General features: G+C 39.6%; 1 protein-coding gene across 6 annotated transcripts in view; it reads right to left on the bottom strand.

Annotated features, from left to right (window-relative positions):
• The window catches only part of PARD3B (par-3 family cell polarity regulator beta), a 1031031-nt gene that overhangs the window by 102645 nt on the left and 901143 nt on the right, over window positions 1–27243 (bottom strand). For all 6 annotated transcript variants that reach the window (XM_021075042.1, XM_021075045.1, XM_021075043.1 and 3 more), the window contains one exon: window positions 11218–11350. In XM_021075042.1, the coding sequence (XP_020930701.1) occupies window positions 11218–11350 (133 nt within the window). The remainder of the gene's footprint in view (window positions 1–11217; window positions 11351–27243) is intronic.

Raw genomic sequence — 27243 nt, 5'->3', positions numbered from 1 at the left:
CCACAAACTCCTAAATCTCATAGCATATTTTTTTCAATCACCAATTTAAGAACTATGCTAAAAGATTTCTTCCTGCCATCATTCACATTAATTGTAGGACCATGATTTCCTCCTCTGGAATGTGAGTTTCTGATTCCCTTATAACCACATAGACACAGAGCACGTTGCTGCTGACAGTTTAAACCTGGGAAATTACTGTGAAGGGAATTGTATGGAAAACAGGAAACTTGGTCCATACTCCATTGATGAAGAAAGGGAAGCGGCTGATGTATAATAAAAATTACCATTAAAATAGAGTTGTTATTCAAAAACAATCTGGGACTCTGACAATTAGTAATAATGGGAAAACAACACTAAAAAATGGAAGGCTCTCCACAGGGTTTGGGGGGGGCCCATGATCACAGAGTTAGCCAGAGGATCATTAGATGAAAGCCATCAGATCATGATGGGACGGTTTCTCTTACATTTCCTCCTGTTTCTCTAAACGAGAAACGTCAGAACATGTATATCTTCACACACACACATACACAAACACACACACGTACTAGTAAGGTGTTCCTTTTTTGCTGGTAAGTGTTGATGCGAGTGTTGGGCTTGATGCGTGCTCATGTATAAATTGGTAAAGGTTCAGTGAATAAATAAATCAACAAAGGAATGAACTGTAGAAAATCTATTCCCTCACGTGCTGCTTTGACTTTGCCGTCTGGGGACTAGGCTGAGTGAGAGATGACATGAAATGATGAGCTAAATCATCTGAAGAAAGCTTCACAGAGATGAAAACCCAAAAACTCCACTGCTTTACCAAAAAGTCTTATCTTGCAAATAGAAACTATTTCTCAATAGTTTATAATAAAAACATTACGCCCTTTCGTCTTAGATCATCTACTTGAACAAACGGAACGTTTTCCTGTCAGCCTAGCTGAAGTCAGTGGCGTCAACTTTTGCACTTTCTCATAAACATTCTGAGAATTAGCACTGTGATGTCAAGGCTGGGAATGAGACAGCGAAATTAATGAGAGCCATAGGAGGACCGTAAAGTCGCAGACTCTGGTATGTGTCATTACAGTGTATTCAGAAGAGGTCATTCTTCCCGTGGAGAATGGCGGTTCTAGCAATGCTGTAGTGATTACTATCATTTTAGGATTTTCTTTGATTCAAGTGTTCTTCCTGTCTGTTTCAGAGGAGGGCTTTCTCTGACTTTTCTTTTCCCCATCATAACACATGACTAGTTACTCCTTAATAAGAACCAAATGATGTTAAATTTTAGAATGATTCTGAGTCAAACATTTCCTTAAACTGAAAGAACAACATGGCCACTGCAGCGACCTGATTGGTTAGTTGCAGTTAGAAGCGGTGCGAGGGGGCAGTTCTGGGCTTGGCTTCAGGAGCTGAACACAAATACGGCCCACATGGCGTTTTCACTGTCATCAAGTTAAGTGATACACGTGTTATAAATGCCAATTAAGCGAGCCTTCGTATCTTCTCCTCCAAACATCTTCATTTTTAAAATTCACTTCCCAAAATTTATTTCAGAATTTTTGAGCTCTACTAAAATAAAATGTATCCAACTGATTTTAAACAGCTTTGAGAACAGTTTAGGAAATCTGGAATTCATAGGAGTTTCTGCTATGGTTTTTCCTATGTTACATAAAATGATCATTTCTCCCATTGCAGTAGAAGAAAAGAATGTGATTATTGTAGAAGTTGGAATTTTGGGTTTTAACCATGATCCAACACAAACGGTTGTGGTTTGGGGGAACTTAACCTATTCTAAACTCGACATCCTGAGCTGGAATTAATTGCTCATTAGAAGCAGAAAGAGTTCTTTTTTCAGTCTAATGTAAGTAAGAGCATAGTGTTTTTTGACATATTATGGAAAAATAATGTGGTTCTGAACTTTCTTTTTCTGCTTTTTGGTAATTTAGGTTTGGGTTTGAGCCAGAGATAGGCTAACTTACTTGATTACAGCATAAAATGAATGATTTTATTTTGACTTTTACAGAGAAGTGAGGAAACTATACCAAAATCTGGTTTTGGTTCAATTCTATTGGGTTAAAAACAAATTAAGAGTGATAATGAAAGAGTAGTTCAGCACAGATTCTCTTTCTGTCAAACATCTCATGGAGAAAAAAAATCTCAACAGCTGCCCCAGCAGCCCTCCTTCCTTTGTTCCACAGGGAGTTAGCCCAGATTGGAATAGCAACTTTGCTGTCATTGTGACTTCAGTGTAAAGTCTTTGAACCTTAGTTTCCTCATCTGTAAACCGGAATTAAAGATACCTACCGCACGGACTTGCCTGGAATAATTTATATAAGGTATTTGCTCATAGGATCAGCACTGCATAAATGATGCCATTGTTGGTACTGAGCTGGCTGCAGCAAAACTGACTGAGTAAATGGTTTGTATATATTCTCTTTGTATTCTTCTCTCGCTCCTATTTTAAATCCTTAACAAGTCCTGAGTAATTTAAAAAAAATTTTTTTGTGTGAGTATAGTTGATATATAATGTATCCAGTGTACAGCAAAGTGATTCAGTTATATGTATACACACACACATATATATATGTATTCTTTTTCAGATTTTTTTTCCATTATAGGTTAGTACAAGATATTAAATATAATTCCCTGTGCTATACAGTAGGTCCTTGTTGTTTATCTACGTTATACATAGTTGTGTGTATCTGTTAATCTCAAATTCCAAATTTCTCCCTCTTCACTTTTCTGCTTTGGTAACCATAGGTTTGTTTTCTATGTCTCCTGGTATGTCTTTGCTTCAAGATTTTTGCAGAGCTGAAAACTGAAGCTTCTAACTTTCTTCTGGTCTTTGGTCTTTGATTTGAGCATAAGCTCATTAGAGAGATTAGGTGTGCCCCTGGGGTCAGGGATGAAAGGAGTGCACTTTTGAAAGAAAAGTTTGTCTGTGGGAGAGAGGAAAATAGATATTGACCTTTTGACCCGTGGCCTTTGCCAAAAGTGCCTTACGACCATGCCTGACAGTTACCACCTGAAGGGATGGTGAGCACCTCGGTGGTAACCAGAGTGAGCACAGCCTCTGTGTGCTGTACCACGTCCCTGGACCCTGGAGTATTCAAAGAGGTTAAGTGCCAACAGTGACTAAGCTAGAATAGTTGTCTGGATAATGGAACATGTTATTTCTAAATACCTCGGTACATACACCACTTAAAAACTCTGCACTTTTCCTGAACACATTTCTGCCTGCCAGACACTATTCTAAGTGCTTTACTTGTGATGATCATTTAATTGTCACAATGCTACTAACCCAATTTTAAAGGAGAATGATAGGTTAAATAAATAGCCCAAACTTACCCAGTTAGTTAAGTGGTGTAACCTGGATGTGAACACAGGCAGTCCAACCTCAGAGTCTCATATCTGATACATTATTGAGTCTAAAATTCAGGGTATCCATCTGTGGATTCAGGAAGACCGGATGGGAGACACTTCAGGGCAGCTCTCAGATGGCATTAGTCATGGTCTATGTTAGCTGTGCCAAGTAGCCATGGGCCATAGAGGGCAGACTTAGCAACCAAAAGCTTCCTTTGAGGGAAACGAGGGTCAGGTTGCTGGAGAAGTCAGTGCCACTCCTAGGATCGGGTCATTTCCTACAGGAAGACTGTCAACCTGGGAGGTCTGGGGCAAGTGGGACTTTGTGTGTAAAAGACAGGTGCTGGAGAAACTTCAGGCCCTGAAGTAGCAACAACAAGGTGTGGGGAAAACACCCTAATAGCCATGGGCCTTTGACCCTCTGCTTCGTCCACGGACAGTTTCCAAGGATGGATTCCACTGATCCCTCTCCTGCTCCCTGGTCCTAGACTTCCCCTAAGGTGCCTCATTTTGTACTTAACTCAGGTTAATCCAATGTCTTCTTTATGTCTCTCGGGGCGTGTGAAGAACTTTTATGGGTCAGATTACTTGCCACTAGGGTGTAGCCAAGGTGAACTACACCAAGAGGATAGTACCTTCGATGGAGGATGGTGAAGAGAGGTAACTTTGGACTCCGGAGAACTTTGGGGAAGTGTGAGCTTAAGTGTGGTGTTGTGATAGGGAGGTAGGGGCAATTATGGGGCAGGAACCCTGAGGAGAGTCTCTTAAAGACTGATACATTGGAAAGGGCTGGAAAACATCTCAGAAGAATGTCCAGGAAAGATGGAAGAAGGGAATTTCCTTTCCTTTCCCTCAGCTCAGACGGTTCCCTGCTCCCACTCCTGGTAGGTGTTCTGTGATTGACACAAGGTTATTGCATATTAGTGGGCTTTTGATAGGCTGGTTGGTGCCGTACAACCAACAATTTTTTTTTTTTCTTCCTATGAAGAGAACCATTCCTAGTTCCAAACCACCAATTTTGTAATAGGTTTTTGAAGCACTATTTTTATGCTGGGGCTTGCCTGTAAACATGTTGCCTCCTTTCAAAATGATTTTCACTATATTTAAAAACTAGAAATTCACTCATGTGATCTTCTTGTGTATGGATAATATGTCATCACATTCCTGTAAAAGCCACATTGCAATATAAAAGGGCTAATGCTACCAACCAAAGGAAAAAAAAATCTTCAATTAATTTTGTCTTCTTTCCTAAAATCTTCACTACTTCCTGAAACCTGGCTGAGCAAGTCCCAACTTTTTACGTGGCATTTGATGTTTGACCAATATCAAGTTCAATCAAATCTCCCTAAAGTCACCTAATTTGTAGAAAGTTCTCTGCCTTGGTAACTCTTCCACTCTTCAGTTCAGTTGTTTTAGGAAATCAGAGGAAAACTCATTTGTTGATGGAGGGACACATTGGGAGGGACGTGTTTATGAAGCTCAAGAGGGTCTCATCCACTGAGAAGGGGTTGATTATTGCTGGTAGGAGCCAAATTACAGCAAACATTTGATGGTTCTCATCCTTGACCTCTTTCCATCTTTTGCAGCTTTAAAAATAGCACATATACTTGTCACAAAACAACAATCCATGAGGATATAGATAGAGAAATTTTTACATAAGGAAAAAAGAGTTACTTTTTGTCCTTTCAAAGAATCCTACTGCCCCCCTCTAAGGCAAACTTCTAGGTCTTGGATGAATCAAAATGTTACTTGCCTATCTGAATAAATAGCCAGTGGTCTGGTTATTTGTCTGAATAATTCAGTGAAGCCAGCTGAGTTCTTGGGATAGCTCAGAGATGGTAGACTAAGGGAGACAAAAAGAAATCTTCTTTCTCCTTTTATCTAGCCAACAATGGCCATAAGTTTAAGAAAGACAATAGCTTTGTTCTTTCTAACATGACAGTACATGAGGGAAAGGTCTTTTCTCTCTCTTTCCTTGAAAGTCTAAGAAGATGAAATAAGTTTATATCTTTTTGTTTTTGTTTTTGCTTTTTAGGACCTCACCCATAGCACTTGGAAGTTTCCAGGCTAGGGGTTGAACTGGAGATATAGCTGCTGGCCCACACCATAGCTCATTGCAATGTCAGATCCCTAACCCACTGAGCGAGTCCAGAGATCGAACCCACACCCTCATGGATACTAATAGGATTTGTATCCACTGTACCACAATGGGAACTCCCAACTTTATATCATTATGATAACCAGAAGTTATAATAGACAACCCCTAATTGTGCCCAACATCCATTTTTCCCTTCCCCTGTTAATAGTACCTCGATTTTCTTTTGGAAACTACCTCTTCACCTATACTCATTCATGGAATTTATGTGGATGTGATTCTACTTTCTGGTTCCAGGGGTAGCCTTGTGTTGTAGTGCTGGCCAGTGCTGGCTGTGGGAGCTCAGGAATAGACATGTGATGCAGACTGAGTCAATAAGCCACTGAACTGAACATCAGTTCTAGGATTTCCTGTACATACTAGGGGGTGAGACAATCTCTTCCTACAGAGTTGTTGGCTTGGAGCTGCGATGGCTATCATATCACCATGTGGGGGAGCCTCCTGAGAATGGTCCCTGGACAGACTAACAAAGGTGAGAGCTGGAGAAGGACAGGGTCCCGGTAGCCTGTCTGGAGGAGCAGGATCCAGCTTTGCCTGAAGTCAGATATGCCTCTGGACTTTAAACCAACAACATTTCCTTTTTTCCTTAGGCCAGCGTGAATTAGGTTTCTAATTGCAACTTAAAAGCCACTGATGAATCCAGAATTGTTTTTTAAGCTCCCTAGTTTTTAACAGATGTCTTCAAGGAGCAAGAGAAGGAGAATACAGGCAAGTCTCAATTCTGGTTTTGGACCATCTGACAGCAGGAGTTCATTTCTCTTATCCCTCTTGCTTAGACAATACCCTTCTGAGGGATCCCGTACTTGTGTGGCTATTATACATTCCATCTTAAATTCTTTCTTCAGATGGCTAGCATGATCTCAGCATCTTGATCTCCCTCTCCTCTGACGGCAGAATTTACCAAATGTGTTCCTCATAGTCCAGACAGCTGCCAAGGATGTTCCCTCAAGTCAGTTCCTAAACCACCATCATAACGGCACATACAAATCTTTCAGAATGTTTTGACTTATTAACCCAACTGTCTCTTTGTTCCAACCAGGACCTACCTGAACCAATCCCCTTTGCCCCAAACACAGAGTGCTATGTCTTTCATAACAGTACAAACCCACATAGCTCCTTTCTACCCATGTGTCTACAAACCCCCTTTATAGAAAAACACTTCTCTAATTTAGCCAAGGAATTAAAAAGAGGAAGGAGTACGATATATGCCATGTAGCTCTTGAAAAAGGATAGCAATAAAGGTACTCCTATTTTTAGAAAACTCTAGAGGCATCCCATTTCCCAAGTTACTTACAGGATACTCACACTGCTATTAAATAAGCAGATAATCTTTATCTGTTAATAATAATAATAATAATAATAATAATAATAATAATAGAAAACCCCAACACCAACAAACCACAGACCGTTGCCAGAGGACTATGCCAGCCTTAACAAGTTTTGCAGAAAATAAAATGCCAGCAGATAACAGGTATTATGTTTTCTTTTGGCAAATATGAACACTTGCAGCTAGCCTATCTTGCTCACTTAATTGGGTCTATAAAAACTCGCCAGGCAGCTCACTGGCAGCCATTGAAATTCCCTCAACTTGTTCTTTACAGCTTTTCAAAGCCTCGATGGGAAAACAGCTACAAAACAGACTTGCTGAAAAGATTTTTAAGGTCTCGTGTCCATATTTACAAACCTTGCAATCTGTGTGTATTCATTTATTTTAACACAAATGAAGTGAATAAACTGGGAGCTCCTTTGAGAAAAAGAAAAACACACCAAATTCGAGAGAAAAGGAACAAAATGTGTGGTTGAGGCAACTCCCAAATGTTCTCTATCACTTTTCCAGCACCCCTAACACACACCCTGCTTCCAGCAGAATTAATTGCTTTCTCTGTGCTCATTCAGAAGATAATACCACTCTATACTGTGGTATTTCTCACATACAGTAATGTCCTTTTTTTGCTGTTTTGGCTCAGATGTCTGTATTCTTGGCTAGACCGTGAGTTCTTACAAGGTAGAAACAATATATTATTGTTACCAGTACTGGGCCTTAATCTAGACTAAATTTTGGTTAAAATTGAATAGGAGACAGAAAAAAGAGAAGGAAAAGAGACAGAGAATTGAGAGCGAGAGAAAACCCAAGAGAGCGGTAAGAGATGGTTTCAGCTCTGAGCCCCTGGGCAGCTGTAACGGTGGTAGAAAACTACCCACGAGATGGCCTGAAAGATGCGAAAGTCCAAGATGGGCCACAGAAAGAAGAATAGTCGCATTGACGAAGATATTTTCAAAAAAGTATTAACAAGGAGCAGCCTTTCCTCAAAGTATACTCTAGGATTTTCTTCTAAGTTTCTAATATACGACCTGCAAATTTCATTACACAAAATTTCTTGAGAAGAAAATGACAACTATATTACGACACCTGGCTAAAAGTGATTGTAAACTGCATCCTAATTCAGAGATACAAGGATGTGAAAAATAAAATAAAAACAATAAAACCATAAAAAATATTAATGGAAACTAACAATCTTTTCAGTTATTCATAGATCCTAAAACTCATTCCAGTGACTGTTTCAATCATTTTGGCTTTGAAGACTTTCGTGAGCATACTTTAATTCTTCTTGGCTTATTTTAAGAGTAGTTATTGACAGAAACTGTAAACCAGCTATAATAGAAAAAATAAAAATCATTAAAAAGAAAAAAAAAGTAGTTACTAGGGGAATTAAGGATCCAGTGTTGTCACTGGCTCTGGCTACGGCTGTGATGAGGGTTGGATCCCTGGCCTGAGAATTTCCACATGCCCTGGGCATGGCCAAAAAAAGTAGTTTCTAGGTAATGGATTATCTGAATTTCCTTCTAGATAGATCAGAAGTTCTCCAGAATAGTGTGACCATGGGGAGTATTTGCCAGGCCTCTCAATCTGAGACACTGGGAGCTTGGGGAATTCTGAGTCCATGAGAATACTTCTTTTTTAAGCCACACCTGCGACATATGGAAGTTCCTTGGATCAAACCTGAGCCACAGCAGTGACAATGCTGAGTCCTTAACCACTAGACCATGAGGGACTCCATGAAAATATTTTTTGATGGTGCTGGCCCATTAATTCTTTTATTTATTTATTTATTTTTATTTTTTGGTCTTTTTAGAGCTGCATCTGCGGCTCATGGAGGTTCCCAGGCTAAGGGTTGAATTGGAGCTGCAGGCTCTGGTCTGTACCACAGCCACAGCAACACTAGATCTGAACTGCATCTGCAACCTTTTTGTTTTTGGTCTCCATGCAATGACTTCGTTAGAAGGTTGAACTACTTTGATGTTTTCTGAAGCAATTGGAATCCATGTCTTATTTTTAGGCTTGTGGGTCAGAAAGCTTGATGCCCACCTGGAGGAACGCTTGGGTGCCTTCCCTTGAACCCCGTTGCTCCCCTTCATGGACTGTCATTCAGTTTTTAATAAGCCCTATGTGATGCTAAAGACCAGCCGATCCAGGAGCCCAGTCTTGTAACAGCTGTCTTACTGGGTCTGACTGATTGGCAGGAATGAGATATTAACTTTCTAACCTGCTTTTCTAGATCTCTCTAAAAGTAGCAAGACAACAATGTGATTTTTCAGGTCTGTGTTGGACAAAAGATATTAGTGTTTTTTCTTGGCTATAGAGAGGATAGGAAAGGATGCTGAGATTCTAATCCCTGGTTTGGAGTATCACAGCCAATCACAAAGAACACTCATCTTTTATGACAGTCTATTTCCCAAGCATCCCTTTGGGAAGCTCTAGTCCCCAATTGTCTGAGAAATGTAAAATCAGTCACTTTTGGCAAAGCTCAACACATCTGAGCATGGGAAACACAAATTAAAGTAGAGCTAATCCTTTAGTCACTAGATTGTTTGTCTGGTTACACATTTGTTTAGCACAGAAATAGAATCATCAAGCTAGAAAGGGCCCAAGTGTGTAGTTATCTTGCTCAGGTTTGGTGAAGGTCAGAGGAAACTTTAAGTCTCATGAATGTTAAGCATTTCTATCCTTTCAGCTTGATGTAAGAAGATCATATAAAATAAGGTCAAAACAACCAGGACTGCTTTATCTAAAATTACTTATCTTATTTTGCTCACAGGAGTTCATACTCATTTTGAGAAAGAAGACTTTTCAATGCATTGGATATGGAGTCCTGCTTTGGTTATGGTGGAAACAACTTCCCTTTATTTTACTGTTTGTTTGATTAAGGGAGCAGAGCCTTCTGTATAGAGTCTTTCATCAAAGTCAGTAAGTCAATCTTGATTAAGCTTGAAATGAAGTGAATTGTTATCAAATTGGTATTCTGTGAAAATCTTTCTCTTCTGTTACTGAGAGTCTAAGGGACCATTTGCCCCCTCACTGTACATGCCATTCTACTTAATCCTAACATCTGTAATAAAACCAATAAATAGCTGTTTGTTCTGTTCTATAGTCACGGGATACTTCTCTCTGGAAGAGGCTGAAGCCATTTGATTAGAGACTGCTAATCCTTCCCCTGCATTTCTGATTAGTGTTTTTAAACTCGGCCATACAAGGAAGACTTCATGGGGCTAAGAAATTTCAGTGGTTCTGCACAACAGTGGTGGATGCTGAAACTAGCTCAGTGTAAAAGTACCAGGTATCCAAGTGAAAACTAGACGGAATCAGCTCTGTGGCCAGACTCTCCTCTCCCCATCCTGCCCTCAAGAACATAAATCATGAATGTGAAAATCAAGAAAGGAGACTTTCCTTTAAGAGAGTTGTTCTACAAAAGAGCCAGTGTGGCCACCAGGGATAAGACAATTCCTTATGTGGTTCTCAAAAGCCCTAAAAACTACAGGAGAAGATAGCCATCATCAAAGAGGATGAGTGAGAGCTGACTCACAGCAAGGTCATTACTTTACCATGTGCAACTCTGTGCTGAAAATGTTAGAAGAAAGAGCTAACATTGATCAAACACTGATTCCATGTCAGGCACTATTATAAGTATGTGCCATGTATTTTTAATCCAGTCTAAGAATTTTTGTGGATGCTCAAGTGTTACACATATTTTGTAGGTACAGCCTTGCCTTCGTGAAAAAAACAAGAGAATGATTCATGCTATTAAAAAAAAAATAACCCAGAGACTATCTCTTTGGAGCTCATTATATTCTTTTCTAATCCTGAATGTTGAAGGATTTGGCGAAAAGAACCCTCTAATTAAAAAGTGCCCTTATCTCAAAAAAATGATCTTAGTGTACTGGTAAAATCATCAAAATGTGAACTGTTCAGATACAATATACAAACAATGGATATCTTGGAAGATAATCCTCCGAAATTTATATCTATTAACTATTTTCCAAAGAGAGATGGCTTATGTCGTATAGGTCTTTTAATTCTTGTCCAAATGTCTGAGACCCAAGAGATGGAGGGCAAGGATTCAGGCTCAGTAGATGATGGCCGAGATTTCTTGTCCTCTTTAAAACAGCTCACATCTATCTGCTCCAGCCCAACAAGCTGGCCTACAAATCTAATAGGGAATAAGCGAAAGCAATTAAAATGATCTACGGTGCATTACTGTGGTTTCATTTATGTAAACACTTGCTGTGGGAGAAGATGGCTGTGGTTCAGGTAATGTTCATATCTATGAAACCCAAGTAACCTAAATATACCTTGATATGCATAGAACATTCTTGGCCATGTTCTTCCACTCTCAACTATCTCAGTAAAGATGAATTCAATGATGAATCAGGCATGGACTTACCCAGTGAAGGTCATAATCAGGTCTCGCTCTTCCTTCGTCATCCTCATATAAAGCAAAACCTTCCCTCCGAGCCTGGTAATACTCCTTCCGCAACTTCTGGATACGGTCAGCACTTCCGCTCATGGGACGGCCACTGCGGGACATAAATAGTCACAATGTACATCATCCTGGAAACTCACTTTTTCATTTTTTTGTATTAAAGCAGCTGACATCCAAATTTAGAACATTCAGTAATATCATTCCAATATGCTAGGAAAACTGAAATCCTAGTAAAAAAATGAGCAGAAACTAGTCTTTATGTGCATGAAGTGTCAAAACATCTAACTTGGGATTAATAAATACCTTTTAGATGAAAGGCAAGATAAGGTCCTGATCTTTAGAGCCATTAAAAGAGTTATCACTTTTTTCTTATAATCATATATACAGAGTTTGGTTAATAATTTAATGTAGTATCTCATTTTCTCAAACAAGTTGTTGACCTGAAGGTTGGGTGTGATGCAGAGTTGGCACGTGCCACTGTTCATTTCGGTGACATTTATGAATTGTTGGAGTGGGGCGTAGGCAGAACATAGGGACAGAAAAGAAGGTGGAAGCCATGCCGAGAGGTAAAAAGAAAAATAAAGAGCTGGTCATAGGAGAACGTGCCACCTTGGTTACTTGTCCAAGGTTGTGAGCAGAATGTGAAAAAGTCAGTTTGGGCAAGCAGTGCTCCCCAACCTTTTTTGTCCTCCCGTGTACACCTACCAGGTGATATATGCTCCCTTCTTGCTCTCATTTAGGAAGCAAATTATAATAAAAGTATTGGTACTTTGGGAAATTTTGAATTTACTCTAAAATGACAAAAACAGATCACTTGCAAATTTGGGTACTTTAACTCAATTTGTAACAACTAATCATAATGATACTACTCACGTTTCATAGGTATGTAAGAATCACCCTAATATATAGGGTATATGGGAGGGAGCAGGGAAGAGAGACGGATGAGACTGAGACAGGTAGATAGGGACCCTATGGTGAAAACCTTTACACGGCCCAAAGATCCCCAAGTACTATAGTGAGTTTTCAGTTTAAATGAGATAGCTGATAAAATGAGATATCTGAAAGAAGAAAAATAGGTCACCTATTCTTTTGTTAAAATATTCAAAAATTATACTTGTAAACTATAAAAGGAAAATGGTGAGTAAACACGTTAGAAGCAAAGCATTCTTCCCAAACAAGATTGTAAATTAACTGAAAGCAAGACCATATGTGTCACATCTTCTTTGCAAAATTAGCGCCAGGTTTTCGGCTTCCTACCTGCTCTATGGACACTAAGTAGCTGACGCCTTTGATGAAGACAAGATAGATCCTTAGGGGTCATATTCCTTGATTTTTTTTTTCAATATATATTTTAAAACTCTCAAAATAGTTCTATGTATCTTTGCTATACCTTTTTTTTTGAGTAAAAATTTTCTTCAAAAACTTGAAAAATATAACAGTAAGGAAAAAGTAGAAGGTCTGATATGCTTTTCTGAGCAACAGGAGGCAGGAAAGACAGCACAGCTCACTTGTGAACAGCTTCCCTTGCTCTTGAGTGCTCTGAGCTGATTCTGGGGCCCTCATCCACTGTGCAGGCTTCCGCCCATACGTGCATGCATGTGCCACACTCAAACTCACCAGATGAGTTCAATCAACGTGGTGCAAACACAGCATACATAATCTATTAGTTTACCCAAAGAAACCGAAGCATTGAATTCAAGCAGAATGAAGTCATCAGTAATAAAGAAAAAAAAAAAAGGAAACTGATAAGGGACTGTTTTAAAAATCCCCACAATTTTCCTACATATGTGGGAAAAAATAATCACACTCAGACCGTAAACTATTCTTCCATATGCCTATAAATAAATAAATTTTAAAACATGGGTTTGATCAAATTTCAGTTCTCAAATAGAAGGAATGGGGCAAGAATACAAAATCAGCTGTTTATGATTCAGAAAATCCCCTATGGTTGACAGGAACATGACTATTTACTCAGAGAAGAAATCTGGCCTCAGAGAAAAACAGGAAAAAAGTCTAGAAATTCATGGACCATCTAAGTGCAAAAACATGCTGTATCTTCTCCCTTGTGTGAATATTTTAAAGAAGTTATGCGACACTGTTCAAATCTTTCATGATAACCCAGGACTACATCTCAACATTATTTTTTTTTTTCCTCTCCAACCTTCACTCAACTTTTAGTAACTGTATCAGATTTTTTCCTTAGTTATTGTATACAATAAAATTAGGAATAGCAAATTCTGATTTCAGTTCTCAGCTCTACTCGGCAGATAACACACACAAACTTACCATCAAGTCAATAAAAAAGATAAACACAGCTATTGTAATCAAAGCAGTTAATTGATTCCATTCTGTGTTGCAGATGTAGACATTTAAAGAGGGATGTAAAAATGACTTTGTCATAGAGCAACAATAATCAAAATAGTTATAATTTATGAAACAATGATATAGCCAATATATTGATACAGACTTTCACTTACTCCACTTTCTGCCCAGAGCAGACATCACTAATCAATTGCAGCATTCCTTCCTCATGATCCCAGACATGGCCTTAGGATTCTTAACCCTAGGATGTTTGGAAAGCTACTACCAATCTATAGGAGCTGGCACTTATGTTGAGTTTATTCATAATTCCTGTGTCCTGTAAATATTTCAAAACCACAAAAGAATATTTAAAGATAGATTTTACTGTTTTGCTCCATAAACATGAGAAATCTGAGGCTCAGGCTCATAGATGTACAAGGTCTGACTTCAAAGAAGGCTCTTTCCACTACTGCTTGCTGCTGTCCAACCTGCGTCTCCTCCTTCACCTCATTTATGTCTTAAAGACTGGGTCCTTATACAACATATTTGACCAGCATGAAAATTTAGGCTAGCTTTGAGGATTTATTTTCTGGGGACTCCTGTTTTCTTTCTTTTATTTACATGTTAACTGTTCTATTTTCCTGGCTTTATGGAACCTAATAGTAGAAATTCTAAGAATTTTGCCTGATAGCTTCAGAAGTGACATCAGCTTATGATGTAAACCAAATACTCTTACAACCATATAAAAAGTGGCAAAGTATCAATAATCCCATCACCTTGTTGCTCATTAGAAAATGAGGCTTTCCTTATTATTTGTTCACTGGACAAAGTTTAGCTATTCTTACAAAAAAGTTCCTATTATAGCTGTATCCATGTGTAGGTGATCAATGCCATTCCCACACTTTCAATGTGCTGAAATTTTATTTTAAATTAATTGGAGTTCCTGTTGTGGCTCAGTGATAATGAACCCAACTCGTATCGGTGAGGATGTGGGTTCAATCCCTGGTCTCGTTCAGTGAGTTAGGGACCCGGCATTGCTGTGAGCTGTGGCATTGGTCACAGATGCAGCTCAGATCCCACATTGTTGGTGGCTGTGGTGTAGGCCAGCAGCTGCAGCTCTGATTCGACCCCTAGCCTGGGAACTTCCATATGCTGTGGGTATGGCCCTAAAAAGAAAAAAAAAATCAAGCAGTATAATAAAACTGATTTATATTATAGCAAGTCCTTGTAAATAATACTGCCTATGCCTTTAAGGCAAATGTATAGTTAAACAGGCTTTTCTTATAACACTTTATAGCTGGACAGAGTTTAAAACTGCAATGAAATTCCGAAACCATGTCCTTTTCTTCATCGTCACCTATAGTAATATATTCCAAATGCCATACACATCACAGTGGTGTATTATCTGCTCCTTTGGAATCTAACCTTATTCTTCCTAGTTCATAATTACCTCAATGGAAATACATTTTAAAATGAGTCTTCATGTGTTCATGCTATAGTCTCCTCCTCTTACTGATGCAGGCTGGAGGAAGGAAACATTTATTAAGCTCCTATGATGCCTTAAATGATAATATTTATGCTTTACATACTTCATCTCATTTAATCCCCAATCGAATTTGTGAGGATGACATTGTCAGTGACATTGCACAGATGAGCACACTGAGGCTCAGGTAAGTTAAGTAGCCCAATTGGTGATGGTGGACCAGGAGATAACCAGTGTTATTCAGACCATATCATGTTCCCTTTAGAGAAAGGCATTAAAATGCAGCAGGCATTTTGGAGCAGCAGTTCACAGGCATTTCAAGGCAGAGGAAATTTAGCAGAGCACATTTATAGCCATACCTTTTGATATTCTTTTATTTGCACAGATCTTTGCAATAAAAATAGAAATTGAAGCAGCTAAAGTAATAGAAGTATATGCAATGAAGTCTGTATTCATTAAAGAATGATGCTGGAGCAATTGGAGATGAGGGTTTCTGGGTAATTAACACTACATCTCTAACAGGCTTATCTGGGAAACTGATATAAAACTAAATGGGGTCAACATATGACAAAGACCCCACATGAAAGAGAAAGAAACTCTGGATCAGGACCAGGACTGAGAGGAAGTCAGGGCTGCTCCTGGTAATGTTCACCACTAGCTGAACAAAAGGGAGCTGGTCATTGCCAGCAAATCATTGTCCAACTTGTGAATTCATCTGCCATGACTTTGAGTGTATGCTTAGGTAGGCAGGTGTGCAAATATATGCACCCTAATTATGATTAAATTGTATATAGTTAATTCCAAAGAATTGTAATGCTTTCAGACAGCCTCAAGATCTTCACTGTGAAGGAGAGGTGTTTGCCTTTGGTGAGTGGGCACCAGCTCAGGTCCAGATTTGGTGAGGCAGTTATGAAGCAGTCTTTATAGAATGGAACCTTAACAGGAATACTTCTACCCTGATTCTATCTTATGAACTCATGGAATAAAACTGTTTAAATTGGATATACGCATGTCAAAAACAATCAGTTGGACCAGGACTGTTTTTGAGTTTGGGGTTTGGTAGATAACTCAATTTTTTTATGATGCTACTGTAAAAATGTTATTTTGATGCTTACCATAGAAGGTTTTAATTATATAAATGTGGTGTTCATCTTTTTATATTTCCCAAACAGTGGAATTTTAAAGATTTTCTCCTTTTGAAAGACATGGAGTGAAGACAAAAGCTCTTGTACCCTTTAAGAATGCCAATGTGTTATTCTTTTCCTATTCCCCCACCCCCCAAGATGGGAAGGATTGTTTGTTTTTATCTTTTTGCATTTGAGGATGTATAAATTCATCACAGTTTTACACTTCAAATTTAGCAATAGCATAGTTCTGCCTTAGAAAACAGGGCATACTATTTTCAAAGTGGGAACATAGCTATCAAAGTGCCTGAGATTCTGTGGCATTCACGCTCTTGATAACATGAATATCAAAAAATCTATCTGTCTATATGCAATCTTCCTAATTTTACTTAAAGTATGGAATTAGGTTCTGGAAAAGAATATTCAGCTGAAGACCGTCATGGACCAAACGGTTACTTATTTTCTGTTTCTAATAAAGGTTTCTGTCAAATACATTTTTCGAGAGACTCTTTTGTGTACTCAGGATCATTAATGCAAAAGCATTTTGAAGATTTATAGAAACTCTAGCCCAACAGCACTACACTAACACTCTACGGATTCAACATTCCATAATAAAAATATGTTTGTAAGTGTGCCCACATATGCTGAATGAGGTTTAATAATAAACAATGGCTTTTTTTTTTTTTTTTTGGTCTTTTGTCTTTTTAGGGCCACACCCTCAGTATACGGAGGTTCCCAGGCTAGGGGTCAAATCAGAGCGACAGCTGCTGGCCTATGCCACAACCACAGCAATGCCAGATCTGAGCAGTATCTGTAACCTATACCACATCTCACTGCAATGCTGGATCCTTAACCCACTGAGCAAGGCCAGGGATTGAACCTGCATCCTCAGGGTTCCTAGTTGGGTTCGTTAACCAGTGAGCCATGACAGGAACTCCTAAACAATGGCTTTTAATGGGACTTAATTCTACAAAATTCTTCAGATGATATTTTAGACTAGACAGCTCTGAAAATCACCCAGTGTAAATATTAAGTGAAATTATGATTATGTAAATTCTCTATTTTTTCCCTACTCCTAATTTCTTGTAAAGAATATCTATGTTTTTCTCCGAAGGTATATTGACAAATAGGATTTTTCGTGGGTTAGCCCAGTGAGATTTTGGAACACATAGCTGACTACCCATGAACAACACTTGGGAATTCTTCTAATTTCCTCCCCAATTAATCATCACTATGATAATAACCTCTTTTTCAATTACTTTTAATTTTTCTTCAGATAATAAGAATATACCGTTCTCATATGGACACTCAATTTCTATAAAATTTATTTTGTTGATTAAAACAATTACTCTAAATTAAGAACCCTTTGCTTACTATGACTGCCTCTGAATTCCTGCATTAAGAGTATGAGTTTAGAGGAAAGGTGAATAATATTACTACAGACAAAACAAAATTTTCCCAACTAGACTCTCCCTTTATTTCTAGACTATTTTTTATCAATTATCTCTGACATTATACTTCTCGGTAGGTGAAGAAACAATGCCTAGACATCTTAAGAGACAATTCAATGTCACATAAAAAAAACCCCCACTATATTCTATGCTAATACATTTCTTTGAAAAGTATGTATTTGTATAAATTCCCAAGGGTTCAAAAAAAATTACTCCTTATGTCAGGATCATGTAAGGAAGCTACAAAACTGGTCCAGAGAGGTCAATATGCACGTTAGGGTCATAAATAAGAAGCCCCACAAAGCACAAGGATGCTTTAGCTGAGCCTGTAATCCTGAACGTGGTCCTTCCCTCAGCCATCCTGATGTTGCCAGTGGCATTTTGACCTAGATGCAATAATCTGACAATGTGACTTGGCTTACCTGGGCTCCCGACTTTGCCATGGCAACCTGAGTCTGACCTTTGCCTTTCTCAACATGTTTCCTGCTTTCAGCATCTGCTGCCTTTGAGATCCTTATCTTGGTATTTCCATCCCTGGCTCAGTCAACTGACCCTCTGACTCTTACAGCCTGAAGATTGGTCCTGGAAATCTTAGCCTTGGACTGCACTTTAACCCCAATGAATCAAGCTTGAGTGGAAAAAAAGGCCACCTTCCCGTGACGCTTTTGATTGCATAATGGTAAGTATTTCCACTCATACCGCGGACCACAGCCACCATTTACCGTTGAAAGTAATCTCATTGATGCATGAAGGGCAACTTTCTCCCATGTGATTGATTGTTGTGACGGAGAAGCTCACCAGATCAATGTCATCTCCTCTTCTGATAAAAGGCTTTGCTCTACCTTTGCTCTTTATCACTTGAAACAATGCAAGGTTGCTCTCTAATCAGAACACTCTGTTCTCTATCTCCATTTCTAGCAAAAGTGGAAATTTCTTAGCAGTGACACTGACAGTGTAATTCACAATTCAACAACACATGCATTATTATTCACAGTTCCAACTCACCATCATAAGCCTGTAACACATAATTGCATTATGCTGATACTATACAGTGACCTCCTGGCTGTGTTCAAATTTCAGAAGCCGGTTTTGCCATTAGTCAGAAAATATCCCTTTGAGTTATTCATATTTTGAATAGTATTCTAATATATTTCCTCCAACACAGTGTGGTGTTTTTGAACCTTAAGTAATTTACACAAATACTGGGCACATTTCAAAGTTATGTATAAGCCTATGAGACACATTGTCCCAAGACATTTTGTCAATTTTATCAACAATGCGAAGTATGTGGGGGTCACAGAGGAATTTGTCAAGTATTTCATATGGTAATTTTTGTTTCTTAAGGAAGATTTTAAAAATATAGTTGAAAAGTTCACACTGGATGAGAGCAAAATGAGTTCCCTTCATTTCTACTCTACATTTCTGCTAAATAAGCATACAGAGATGCAGAGAAAAATAGATTTGGACCAATTTGAAACTATGCACCCATTATGTCTTCTGTTAAAGAAAATAAACCATTATAATTCATGTAGTTACAGCTGTTCTTACATGGCTGAAATATAGTGACACTGTATCATAACTGCATTTTTTTTTGTTTTGTTTTGTTTTGTTTAAGGCCACACATGTGGCATATGGACGTTCCCAGGCGAGGGGTCAAATCAAAGCTGTAGCTGCCGGCCTACCCCATAGTCACAGCAATGTGGGATCATTAACCCACTGAGCGAGGCCAGGCATAGAACCCACATCCTCATGGATACTAGTCGAGTTTGTTACCCCTGAGCCATGACAGGAACTCCCATAACTGCATTTAAGTGATGCTTCCATATTTGAGCTTAGACAAAAATGGGGACTTGGGGGAACATAGCAATTTAAGTTGTGATGGTGTTCCCGTTGGTCATTCCATGGAATGAGTGTAGGTCCCTGGACATACATAGAGTTCATGTCCCTTGGTTGGTATCAGTTCCTAAGTGCCTCTCGTAATATAAGCTTTACATTGTGCTGAACATGATCCCAGTGTTTCAAGATACGCATTATTTGTACAGCATGGCTACTTAAATGCAGGCCAGCTACTTGAGTTGGTGCTCGGCTGATGCAGTTCTAAAGGAACAAGAGTTGGGCAGGTTTAGTGAGGGATTATAGGTAGGGTCCAATACGGCATTCTCCTAAAGTGTTTTTCAAAGTTAATTCTGACTGTGCACAACTTTTGTCTTACATAATGGCTTTAGAAACTTAAGCTTGAGACATGATTCCACAGAGAATGTTAAAAGTTTTCTCAAAATAGTTCTATGGGCCAAAATAAAATTAGCAAACTAAGGATAAAAAAGTAAGTGGAAGAGACCTACAAAACTTGTACTGCTTTAATGATATCTGACACAGATTAATGATAATCTCACATACACACACACCTTCTCAAAGAAGTTCTCGCCAACAATTGCAGAACTTGCAAGATAAAATTATTATCTTCTAGGCTTAAATTCAAATACAGCTTGAATTTTAGGAATACAGATCTGACATTTAGATGTGGATTAAGCTTTCAGGGTCAATTCTGGGAAAAATAAGCCTGTGTGGGCTGCAGGCCATAAAACTTTGGGAATTTTCTAGGCCTCCGTGAAATTCCCTCTTCCTCAGAGGAAACAGAGAAGCTCTGTCTTCTCCCAAGGGATCCTGGAAGGCCATCAAAGGCTGCTGATTCCCAACAGCTGGATATCTCAACTTTTCCTTTTACACAAGAAGGAAAGAAGGCCTTATTGACTACATAGTGTGAGAGAAAAATAAAGATATTCTAAATGATTTAGCGCATGGATTTTTTTTTTTAAATTTAGAGCATTATATATCAGGATTATATCAGGATGGGCTATGGTGTCCTATGGTAATCGAATATCAGAAAATTAAAACAGTATTTTTTTTTTTTCTCCCATAACAAGACTTTTTTTCCTTCCAGTGAAGGAAGTTGGGAAAATAATAAAAGTGAGAAAAAGAAAAATATATTAGAAAAAAAGAACACATTTTTCAACTGAAAGAAGCTAAAGATGGTGATTTGGAGCTCCACACTAAATGTGAGGATTCAGAGCTTTATAAACACATATGATGTGTAAGCTAGTTCCTACTTTCGTATTCATGAAAGGGATAGATAATAAATTGTCCAAACACCCAGAAAGGATGCAGGGTCAGATCTTAGTTACCATATATATGGTGTTAAACCATATTTTCTTATAAATGTAGAATTCCATATGCATTATTCTGATGGGATTAGCAGAAAAGCAATTCAATCCAAGAACTGATTAAGAATGTGTTTTGATGCTACCTTAATTCCTTTCATTCCTTCTACATTTATGTGCACAAGTGCTGAGCTCTTTAGCAATTTTAAATAGGGTTATAAGAATGACCCAATCTAAACAGATTCTTAACGCTAAAGGGTCACATAAAAAGTTAACACATACTAGGTCCCGAAGGTGTCAAATCCAAGGATGTCCCACAGTTCTCAGTTGCCTGGGTGTAAAGCGAGCTCTGGTAACCCTGGAATCTCCTGCTGACCTTTTGACATCAGGGATTTACAGGATAGAGACAGCTTATATTATCATCTCCCATGGATCGCTTCAGTTGTTTTTAAAAAGAGTTTGGATTCCTACAAATCTTTTCTGGGAGAATGGCAACTTTCTTTTTAGAACTGACTAGATAGTTATAAGCTAGTCTCAAACTTAGATCATCAACAGCTTTTATACAAGTTTTCCAATAACCCTTTATATGTTTTCAGATGAGTGCACTGATTTGAGCTTTTCTTCTTTATTTATTTTTAAATATTGCCACATCCCTGGCCCTGGCGAAGTAAAGGTGATTAAGACCCAGAATCCAACCCTTAGAGATTTCACTCTTGTGGGGTGGGGGAGATGGAAGCATACACACATAATTACAGGGCAATGTGGCAATTATGATGAGGAAATATCATAAAGGATAATGAAGTCCTGTAGTAGTTCAGAGGAGATGGTGATTAGCTCCACTTGGGGAGGCTGGCAAGGGCCTTGAGGAGAAAAGGAGAGCAAGGATCGGGAGGGCGTGCTGGCGATGCCAGTGGAAGGAACATCCCATGCCAAGCAGTGGCAACAGAAAAGTGCACCTGGTCAGACACGGCAGAAGCATGGGAGCAGCTGGAAGAATCCTGGGGAATAAACCCAGAAGGACCAGGACAGCTCCTTGTGCCAAACTTTCTAAAAGGGAAGATGGTGTGAAAGCCCAGAACAATTTCACATGGGGTAGCAGCATCTTCAGAGTTTTTCTTTATATCATGATAACTCTAGAAGACCCTCACTTTCTCTTTCCACAGACCATAAGCTGTGATTTGAACCAGTTGGCCTCTGTGGATCTTTCCTGAACTTGTATTCAATGATTTCTTGGGTATGTGTTTAGTTTAAGCTAAATGGTTGACCAAACTATTGGCAAAAGTCACTTTCTCTTTCTGGTCTACCACCTGTCCAATGCTGTACCTTTAGGGCCACTTTGGTTCAAGGCAAGGAGACACTGAGACTTTCACTTTGAAAACTGAACATTTTCTAAAACTAGAGCTCCTGGTTAACCAGTAACATTAACTGGTGGTGAAGCACGACACGTCGTTAATATAGTGATAAATTTCCCATTAGGAACAGGGCACTGGCTGCCAAATCAGAGGGCAAAAAGTTAAAAAAACAAAACAAAGCAAATGGAACCAACCCATTATGGGTTGACAATGACTTTTATTTTCACTGGCACTTTAAGGGAAAGGAGTCACAGAATCTCAATTAATAAATAGCCATTGCTCCATTCAGGCGAGGTAATGGTGGTGCCTGAGTATCTGCCCTGGAGCAATTTGTAGCTGTCTTCTTGATCTGAAAAGTGAATGAGTCGTGGACTATCAAAGAAGAGGGAAAATTAGGCACTGTACTGCTGCTGACAATTGAACTCTATAAATAACCCACATTGAAAATGAATAAAAAACATGCCTTCCTCCAGCTTTCAGTAGCCTCTCGACAGTGTGACAGTTGCTGGGTTTTTTCAATAAACATGATGTCAATTACGCCTTTTATTCATCATGGCGAAGTCATGTGCAGGAAAGAATTAAGATTTTTTTTTTTTTGGTGCTTTACATAACAAGGCTTTTCTGTTTTATTTATATTATTTGGAGGTAAGGCAGCTGTCTGATCTGTAATCTATATGTTGCAGCAACACCCGTCTTTTTTATTTCTTCCCTAGTTCCAACAGCTTTATTAGCAGTAGCATTTAAGTCAGCTCTCAATTATCTACAGAAATAGGAGGTTTGGAAGAGCATGAAAAATAAGACACTAGGGATGATTTTGAAAACTCTCATTTAAACCAACAACTTTAGTTTCTTTTCCAACAAGTGTTTTCCCAGAGCTGTAAACAATTCCCCAATTAATTGACTTGATTCACATTCTTTTCCTTGCCCAGCCCCTTGTTTGGTTAAGGTACTAACGAGCAGAAAAAAGGCCAAAAGGCAGGCAGGACTTAGAAAAACAGAGGCACTGCAAAGACTCAAATGGAGAAAACAGAAATTGGATGGTGGAGAGTTAACGACCCAGGAAACATTCCCCTGAAGGATTTACCATGTACCTAGAGAGATGTAACTGTTCAGGTTAAAAAGTAATAGGTATTACTTTTCGAAGTGGACAAACCGAGGGCAAAGTGGTATGTGGAGCACAGTTAAAGAATTAATGAGTACTCACGTATCCAGCTCAAAGGAGCCTGGGGGAGACTGTATTTCTTTCCTGAGTTCTGCTGTTTGTCATGAGCTTTATTACTATCCATTCCACTAAGAACTATTTTCTCTCCCTATTTGCAGATAGATTAAGTGTAGTCATTCAGATGTCATCTGTTCATCATTTGTTAAAGACACTCGTTCTTAGCGAGGCAAAGTGAGGAATGCACTGAGTGGCATCACGTTATTGTGTGCATCCCTCACTGAGATGAAAAAAGGAAGTATCACGTTGTCTTCCAGGTATTTCTATTCTACAAGAGAATCATGTTTTTAATCCAAGTGTAAACAAGCCTGCTATCTAGAAGCTCCCCCCCCCACACCATCCCAAGCGCTACGTAAAATATAAGCCACAAGGCTTAAACTGAATCACTATATTATTTCTTTATGTATTATGTACCTTGACATTTTTTAAACTGAATGCTTACCATCTATCTAAGAGAGCTTCTAAATTTACAACTTTCAAAAAGAGGGAAATTATTTCCTCTTCTTCAAAGAGGCTTTTTAATACGGTATCTGATATAGCTGGAGAACTGGAGGGAGAAAAAAGCAAGTGGAGAGAGAGGAGGAGTCAGAGAAAAGAGCTAATGGTCAAAATGCATCCTTATAATAAAGTGAGCTTCTTAATGGATGCTCACTACAGGAATAACATTAATTCAGTATTAGGACGTTCACTGGAAAAATATGAATGTAATTTATCTTTTTAACTGTCAGCTGCATTTCTAAAGCTCTGAAGTCTGTAGCTTCCAGGGGCCTTTTGTCTTTCTGCCATGGCAGGAATATCTTGGACAGCTGTAAGAGCTTTCTAAACTATCTTTCTCAAAATCCATTAGCTAATTCAAGGAACCTAATTAGAGCTGCCATTCTGATGGAGCATACTGAATGCTCAGTACAAACTAGTAACGCCATCAATGTTTATTAGAAATCACAAAGCCCAAAGTGCTCCATTCCCTATGAATATTAATGGGAATACAGCAAACAAAATATTTATTAAAACATATGCTTAATACCATCAAGGTTTACAGACAGATATTGAAAGGGAGAGGGAGAGGCATACACTTGAATTTGAAGGCATGTGCCCATGAATACTCAATAAACGGAGATTTATATGTAAGCAGCATGTAATCATTATTTTATGTCCCTCCCACTTATCTCCCTTGGTTTCACACCCTGGAATTCAGCAGCTCACAGCTGGGGAGACAGATGTATGTCCAGAGAAGTCTGAAAAAGAGGGTGAGGGGAATATACATATTTTTTTAGCAGCTGCTGAGTGCCACAGATTCTTGCCAGTGGGGAAATGTCTTGCTTCTCTATAAAATCAGCAGCCTAATGACGTCAATACTTTCCACCTTCCTCTAAATGAGGATGTCACCAAATTAATCCCACTAGCTGTTATCCCACGTACCCACCCGGGGAGAGCTTCTGCCCGGGCATGGCCCTGAATCAAGTGGTGTCTAAGGCTTGATGTAACCCTGCTGTTGTGCAGATCGGGCTCCCACTGTCTGTGCCGGGTACCGGGATGGAGACACACATGCCCTGCCAAAGCCCAGAAGACTGTTCCTCACTCTCTTCTTTCCAGAGCCATTAAAGGACCTTTGTAAATTGTTACTGTCCAGCAGCCCTTGCTCTGCTCTCTAGCTGTTGGCTCCTGTCTCTCTTTTCCCCCTTTCACCAAATTTTAAAAAAGAATCATCTGTTCTCTCTTTTCATCACCTGCTATCCTCTCTTCTGAGCTGATGACAGCCTGGTTTGTACCTTCACTGCTGTTAAAACTGTTCTCTGGGGAATTCCCTCTGTGGTGCAGGGGTTAAGTATCCGGTGTTGTGCAAGTTCAATCCCCAGGCCAGTGCAGTGAGTTAAGGATCTGCGGCTGCGGCGTAGGTAGGTTGCAGATGGTGGCTTGGGTTCCATCCCTGGCTTGGGAACTTCCATATGCCTCAGGGGTGGCCAAAAAAGGGAAAAACAAAACAAAACAAAACTGTTCTCTGGAGGCTCATGCACGACCTCACCTTGGCAGGCCTGGACAGTGGACAGCAACCTCCCTGCAGATCCCTTTTTCTTGTTTCCTTCCTACTTCCTCCAACTCATAGTCCATTTCCCTTCAATGCCCCTCCTACTGTCCTCTAAACATGGGTTTTCTCTAAGATTCTCTGACTGCTTCTTGTCCATATTTTCACTCTTGGGGACACTGTTTACTCCCAGGGCTTTATCACATTCCTTCTTGTGGTCACCTGTTTCCTCATCCATCCGTTCAACAGATGATCACAGGAGTGCCTCACAGGGGCAAGTCCTCAACACAGCCTGCCCAGATGAGGATGCATCTCCATCTGGGATGCCACAGGGAGGGGCTGCCAAGGACCACACTCAGCCCTGCTCCTCATTTGACGTGAAAGGCATCAGCTACAGTAAGCTTGTTCAGAAACAATCTTCTCACCCCTCCCCTGAAATCTACTTTCCCTTCGATCTTCCTAACTTTTTAAATTGTTTTCCATGGTCACCAAGGCTTAAAACAATGATTAGCATTCAGGACGCAGGCTCTGGAGCCAGAATGGCTGGGTTCAGATCCTGGTTCTGCCACGTCCCTCCCCGCCCCACTTTGGGGATGTTGTGTGACTCTCTGTGAAATGGGGATGATGATAGTAAGGTCTCAGAGGACTGTTTTTAGGATGAAATAAGCTACTACATTTAAAATATTTAGAATAGTGTGTGGCATATAATAGGAATTCAATAAACAAGTTATTACTGTTGTTGTCAATGTTATCTTTTGTTATATTATTGTTGACTTCTTTTCTCCCATATATTCTACATCCAATTGGCTATAATCGATTGCCTCAAACACTGTGGGGCCCCCCCCCCGAAAAAGCATCTCTTTTTGCATAGGCCCAGTTCACACACCCATAGCTCAGACCACGATAACAGCTTGGTAACAAGTCTCTCCACCCCAACTCAATTCTAATCTGTTGCTAGATTAGCCTTCCTAAGGTATGTCTCTGCTCACTTAATCCCCCTGCTCTAAAAGCCTCTTTGCTCTCTTCCCAATGCTACACCTCCAACCCAGCCTTCTTCTTTTCCAGCCTCACTTGGAGTCTAGTCTTCAGTGACACTTAATTGTTCCCTAAACCTACCCTTAGTTCTCACCCACACCCCTTCTTCTGTGCCTTTTTCCTACACTACCTCTTTGACCTATAATTCTTTCCCCTTATTCTTAAAAAATGTAATTAAGATGATATCCATCTTTGCTTTAAACACAACCACTGCCTAGTCATTATGTGTAGACAGACTAATTCTCACACGGTCTCTGTTCCCTCAATTGGCCCCTGCTTTGCTCTCTACCTCATCCTGACCATTCTCTACTGTGCCCAGCAGCTTCTTTCTCACTCTCCCTCATTCATTGCACAGCCCAAGCTTGTCACAGCCCTGAGAGTCTGTAATTGCTGCTCCTTCTGCCTGAAACTATCTGTCTCACGTGTTTTAGGCATGTTCTCCCTTGTCAGGTGGCCTTCTTTGGCCACCTCATCTTTAGACCCTGTAAGTCACTCTCTCCCAGTCAGCCCACTTGTTTCCTCTGCAGCACTGATCCCTCTGTGAACACATCTTCACTGTTTACTTGGTGCTTTCCTCTGCCTGCCAACCTTCAGATGTGGGAGAGCAGGGACCCGCCACATCCTGTCCTCAGTTCTCTTTCCAGCCACAATGCCCGGCACACCAAATAAAGGAATGGGTCTCTACCTGTGAAATCCTTCAAGATTCTTACATTCAGTTGACAAATACATATTGAGCACCTACTATGCACTAGCAACTGTTCTAGGCCCTGGGAATATAGGGGAGCACAAGACACCCAACTATGTGGCCTTATGTTTTAGTGGGTGAGGGAGGCAATACACA

The sequence above is a fragment of the Sus scrofa genome, chromosome 15, assembly GCF_000003025.6.
Source record: "Sus scrofa isolate TJ Tabasco breed Duroc chromosome 15, Sscrofa11.1, whole genome shotgun sequence".
Classification (NCBI taxonomy): Eukaryota; Metazoa; Chordata; class Mammalia; order Artiodactyla; family Suidae; genus Sus; species Sus scrofa.
The sequence above is the reverse complement of the archived record's forward strand: the minus strand, read 5'-3'. Positions and strand labels throughout refer to the sequence as shown.